Source organism: Acanthopagrus latus, chromosome 11 (assembly GCF_904848185.1).
Source record: "Acanthopagrus latus isolate v.2019 chromosome 11, fAcaLat1.1, whole genome shotgun sequence".
NCBI classification, from domain to species: Eukaryota; Metazoa; Chordata; class Actinopteri; order Spariformes; family Sparidae; genus Acanthopagrus; species Acanthopagrus latus.
In genome coordinates, this window is record NC_051049.1 from 26583398 (window position 1) to 26588733 (window position 5336).

At 42.2% G+C, this 5336-nt stretch overlaps 1 protein-coding gene across 1 annotated transcript; it reads right to left on the reverse strand.

The window, feature by feature from the left end:
- Positions 1-636: 636 nt before the first annotated feature.
- LOC119028081 (regulator of G-protein signaling 21-like) lies at positions 637-5068 on the reverse strand. The gene is made up of 5 exons (XM_037113586.1): positions 4483-5068; positions 4303-4398; positions 4159-4214; positions 3802-3968; positions 637-1983 (listed from the first exon to the last, which is right to left on the reverse strand). The coding sequence occupies exons 1-5, from the start codon at positions 4632-4634 to the stop codon at positions 1798-1800; spliced, it is 657 nt and encodes a 218-aa protein (XP_036969481.1). The 5' UTR covers positions 4635-5068; the 3' UTR covers positions 637-1797.
- Between the last annotated feature and the right edge of the window lie 268 nt (positions 5069-5336).

Here is a 5336-nt window from a genome sequence, read left to right on the forward strand (position 1 = left end):
CAGTGAGTTAAAGGTCAGGACAGGACTCTTCCAGCATTTAACAGAAACCACAATCTTTCACTCAAACCGATGTCTGTTGCCTCAGTCTAACCTCACAATGTAAACCACAGCCACCAACATCAGCAGTATAGTCCAGTATAGACTATAGTACGTGCAGGTAATCAAATGCTGGTAACTAGATTTGTATCGTGATGAACTTATTGCGGTATAAAGTAGGTTAAAGATAAAAATTAGACTGTAACATATGGTTGAAAGCTCTTAAAAGAGAGTAGGTGGACCTTATTGATGTTTTCTCTGCCTCGAATTTCTGCGAATGAAGTGAGAGGTGAACAGGAAGCAGAGGTGGTGAAGGTACAGAGAAAAAACAAAAAAAAAGATCTAAAAATAAGTGACAATGTTTAAGCCACATTTTTTTTCTTCTTCCTAAAATGAATACCTGCACATCACCCACGTCCCTTCTTCTTTTTTTCTTCTTTTCTTCACCTGATCAGGTTAAAACAACCTTGTGAATGGCAGAATGTGGTGCTCACTCAACATGTCACTTATATTCCCGTTTCCTCCCGACATCTCGGAGTGTTTTATGGGCCCAAAATGAAAATGAATGGCCTTAACTACAATTAACTTTGGACGCTTCATTTATTGGATAGACTGCTTGACATCAAAACAAGCTACTAGAGTTTCAAGCGAAGGCTTTAACAGAAATGACCCATAAAACATCAGTCTTGATTTCAAATAAATACACAAAGCTTATTCTTTGCTTTAGCATTATGATCTTTTTCCCGAAGTAGATGTCTTTCAGGTTATTTCTCTGAGTTAAAGCACTTGTGTGTCTGGGCCATCGTTGTCTGCGGGTGATGAGATTATTCCCCTAACAAGGCAGCTCATGCAGGCTGATCTGTTACGCATCAGGTCGTCCGATGACTCCAGTGTTGTCGTTTAAGCCCCTGGGTTATTATTAGCTGCCTCAGTACTCCTTTTTAAGGCACATTTTTCAGGAATAAGGCCATTTACAGAACCGAGCGGGATCAAGGGTTAATGTGGGGTTACTTCTTTCCACTTTGGTAAACCCTATTGCTGGTGTGTGGAGTCATCTCTGCGCCCAATTAGAGGATGTATCAGACATGTGACCAAAAACAGAATCTCCTTGCCGGCTGAGCTGTGGAAACTGTTCTCCTTTTCTTTTTTTTTTTCCTTTTCTTCTTTGACTCATGCCCATCTGCACGCCTCCAGTTAGACAGTCAGATAAATATAAACCCGTCTCAACTGTCTGACTATATGGAAATAAGAAAGAATATTAAGACAAGCTATGAATGATAAGCAGGAACTGGCACAGTCATCTCCTGAAATAAATCCAGTATTGATCGTGAAGTTTGAAAAAAAAGGTGAATTTAATGCCCATTTCTTAAGAAGTAGGTCATTTCATTTTCCATGTTAGAAACAATTTAATGACACTTTTATCATCTGTACACTGTTCTCTAACTTACTGAGACTTTCAGACTTTACACATACAGAATTTCCAACTCAACTCAAAACTCTGCACAATCGTCTAAAGTGCTGACACATACCAACAGCCTTCTTTCTCCCCTACATGCATGTACTGTTTCCCACTCACATCACTTTTTCCTCGTACGGCGTTTGTCCTGCTTTGTTTTCTTTTTGCCGACACGTCATCCTCAGCTCTCACCTCCCACACAGTGTGAAATAACTTCTCAATTCAGCCAAAATCGAAAGAAGAAACAAATACTGAGGATCAGAAGAAAGCAGCGTTGCTCAGGTTCTGATGACCTTGCGTCTCAGCTAAATGTACCAGAGACTCCTGGATTTGTGCTTTAGACTCAGGTAGGTGTCGGAGTGCAGGAATCTGGGGCAAGAGTCTCTTTCCATGAGCAGGTAAACGTGTCTCTGGGCCTCGTCGAAGCAGGAGCGGCTGGGATTCTCCAGAGACTCCTTAATCTTCTCTCTAATATGGTGGTCCACATTGATCTGGAGGAAGAGGAAACGCATCATGAAGACTGTGGAGCACAGCAGCATTTGCACCAAATATATTCACGTGAACACTCATTGTTTCAGCTTGATCCGGCATCTGATAATGCTTGTATTAAAGGTACAGTGTGTAATGTGTGGTGATTTCTAGCAGAACAGACTGGGCAGATGTGGAAGATAATACACTAATACTAGTTTTATTTAGTGTGTTATCACCCGGAAATATGAGTCATTGTGTTTTCATATCTACATAGGGAGTGGGCGAGAGGTCGCCATGTTGCACTGCCACTTTTGCTACCGTAGCCCAGAACGGACAAACCTGGCACTAGTGAGGGCCGCAGGAAATGACTGTGTTGGAGTAAGAGTGAGTGGCTGCTGTTTCCTACTCAACAATCTGTACTGTGAGGAGTTTGAAGCCACAATCTGATAAAGGATGGACGATTATACTTATTTTGTACAAGAACAATCGTGTGACTCGTTGGCGAGGAGACGAAAACTGCAAGACGCTAAACGAGCTCAGGACAAGTGACAAACAGTAACAAACACTGGAGCTGCCTTTCCAGGATGGAAATCTCTGATGGTAGAAAAAATGTTTGTGAAGTGTCCTGCTTTCTGCTGGAAAGGTTAGATTAACGTTAAAGATTACAACTAACCATCATATATATTTCCCCCTGTAAAACCTAGAAAATGTACAATGTTTATTAGCAGTACTTTAATTTCACTGGAAAGGAAATGCCTCCATGAATAAATATTGATGTATTTGCACCTGTAGCCTCAGTTCGTGCCTCTCGGAGAGCTACTGGTAATGGTCACGTTAATTAGTTGAAATACTCGACGCTGTTGTGAACAAGTCTGTATTTAGAAAAGCAATTTCTCGTCTGCGAGGGCCACCGTGGATTCTGGAGCTTCGCCGACGTCTTCGGAAAGGGAGGGGTTCCCAGCTATCCCAGAGTGCTAGTTGCTTCGGTATAGCTACATGTTTCTAGTAAAAACAGTCAACCGGTGCTATAACTGTATATATTTGTTGAATACTTGCTGATGCTGATATTGACTTGGCGACTCAATCGCCAGAATAAAAGCTGTGCAGGCACCTTTCAGCAAAACCACAGTGTACAAACTGTCTTTTTATTTCGCCTTTCTGTGTGCTTTGGTTGAATTTTCCGTTTCTCTTTTGTCACAACACAGTGCTTATACTTGTTTTGGCTGCACTTCCAACTTGTTGGTTTGTGATATGGTGCTCTTGTCAACCTTGGCCATTACCGTGGTTTGCAGAAGTGGTAACTGCTAACATAATATCCTGGCGACCGGGCTGTGATTGGTGTTTTCAGTAGCCTGTGGCTATTTCTGTGTGTTTCAATCCATGTATATCCATCACAGTCGGTGGATAAGACATCTGCAGCGAGCTAAACACACACTGACCCCGTGTGTGTTTTCTTTTCAGTTAACCTAGAATAATTAACAAGATGTATCTGGAACCATTTAACTAAATAGTAAGAAAAGCTTGTCAGTACAACTCAGAGGGTACATGAACACCTTCACCTATACTGAAACATATACAGTGAAAGTTGCAACACGTAGGCATCCGTAGTGCTTCATCCTCTTTGTGAATCTTTTACTCTTTCTTCTCTCTGATAGTTAGCAACATTTCTTGCACTGACGCAATCATACGCAAGCCTGTTCTGTAAATCAGTTCTGAAAAATGTAGTGTATATTTAGGTTTATGTCAATCATGCTAAGAATGCCAAAGGGCACAGAGTTTATTTCCACCCTCTGCACCCTCAGTTCTGTCTCTGTCCGCCATGAATCACCGGCACTGACCTCTCTGCAGGCCGTAGGCTCGACAAACTCCCGGTAGATCTCCTCGGCTTTCCAGCGAATGTCGTCCGGTGAGGCCGTCGACTTAAAGTCTTCACATGCGAGCCAGAACTGGATGTTTTCCTCGCTGAACTCAGACCGCAGGAAGGAGCAGAACGCTGCTAAATATTCTGAGGGACAGATTCAAAAAGTTTTTGCTCAAATCGCACCACAGAGGTCATAAGAGTGAATAGTGTACAAACCCAGAAACAAATTTACGGTTAGATTTCCATCAGATACTTTTATTTGTCACTTATTTTTTGTACTTCATCGCCGGCCAATAAGCACCCCACAGTTTAAAACAAAAAGAGGATTTCTTACTTTTATTCCGTAGCAGTTTTTCCAGAGTTGGGTGGGGTTTGTGTTCAGTCTGCCAGCTGTAACAAAGAGAGATCTTGGGCATTGATTTCCACTCTATTGGCCAGCAGGACAATTTAGATATGTAACGGTACAACATATCACTACCTGAGCTGTGAAGGAGACGTCTCATCGTTTATCTTTTTAACCATGAGGCACTCGATGTCCTTCTTGTGCCTCTTTCGATTGAGAACGATATCAATTCTGCAAAACAGGTACAGTGTAACTTCATTTACACTTTGTTTCAACCCCAAGCATTCCCCTGCACCACTGGTCTGTCTGCCTTACCTTCTAGGCCGCTTCATATTTGGCATGAAGTCCTTGATTTCATAGAACCGAATCTTTGAAAACGAAAGCTTTGGCATTCTGACATCCCTGGTTATGTCCTCGAAGGAGTTCCAGTAGTCCGTTGCTTGAGACTGTGAACGATACAGTTCCATCCTGTTCTCGCCCTCACCGTGGCAGGAAAGGTGTGCTCCCTGTGACGCCCAGGGCCTGCTGGTACAGGTACCCAAATGCCATTTGGATAAACATGCAGCCGGCTGCTGTTGAGACTCAGCTGCTGCTGTCACTGACTCACAGCTGTAAAATTCCAGTGTGATTGGATGTATCTGTTACGGTAGTGTGCATATGGAGTTTGCAGACTGGAGGGCAGAACTGAATGATTCAAGGCGCCCAGAGGTGGAGAGAAGCCTGACAGCACACTGTTAAATATAAGGTTTGGCAGTATGATGGCGAAAATGATGATGCCGTGAGACAAAGGGCATCTGTCTGTTGAAACAGTTTACCCTTTAATATGTCAGGATGTATCAGTTATGATGCACAGACATTAAACTCTATGTTGTATTACAGGGTGTATAGAATTCCAAATTAAACAGAGCACACACACAGCAAAAAAAAAAAAAAGATCAAAACAATAAAGAACATTAACAAATGGAAAATGAAGCGGGTTAAAGTTGGTGAAAGACCTAGAAGAATGTTTTCTGCTAAAAGTCAGTTTCTGTCAAGAACAAGTCGGGTGACATCCTATATTTTTCTTCTTGTCAGCAAATTCCATGAAAGGCAAAGTAAATCCACAGAGTTGATCCTACTAGCAACATTTGCATGTACAGCCAAAGCCTGACACATAGTTTTCCTCCCTG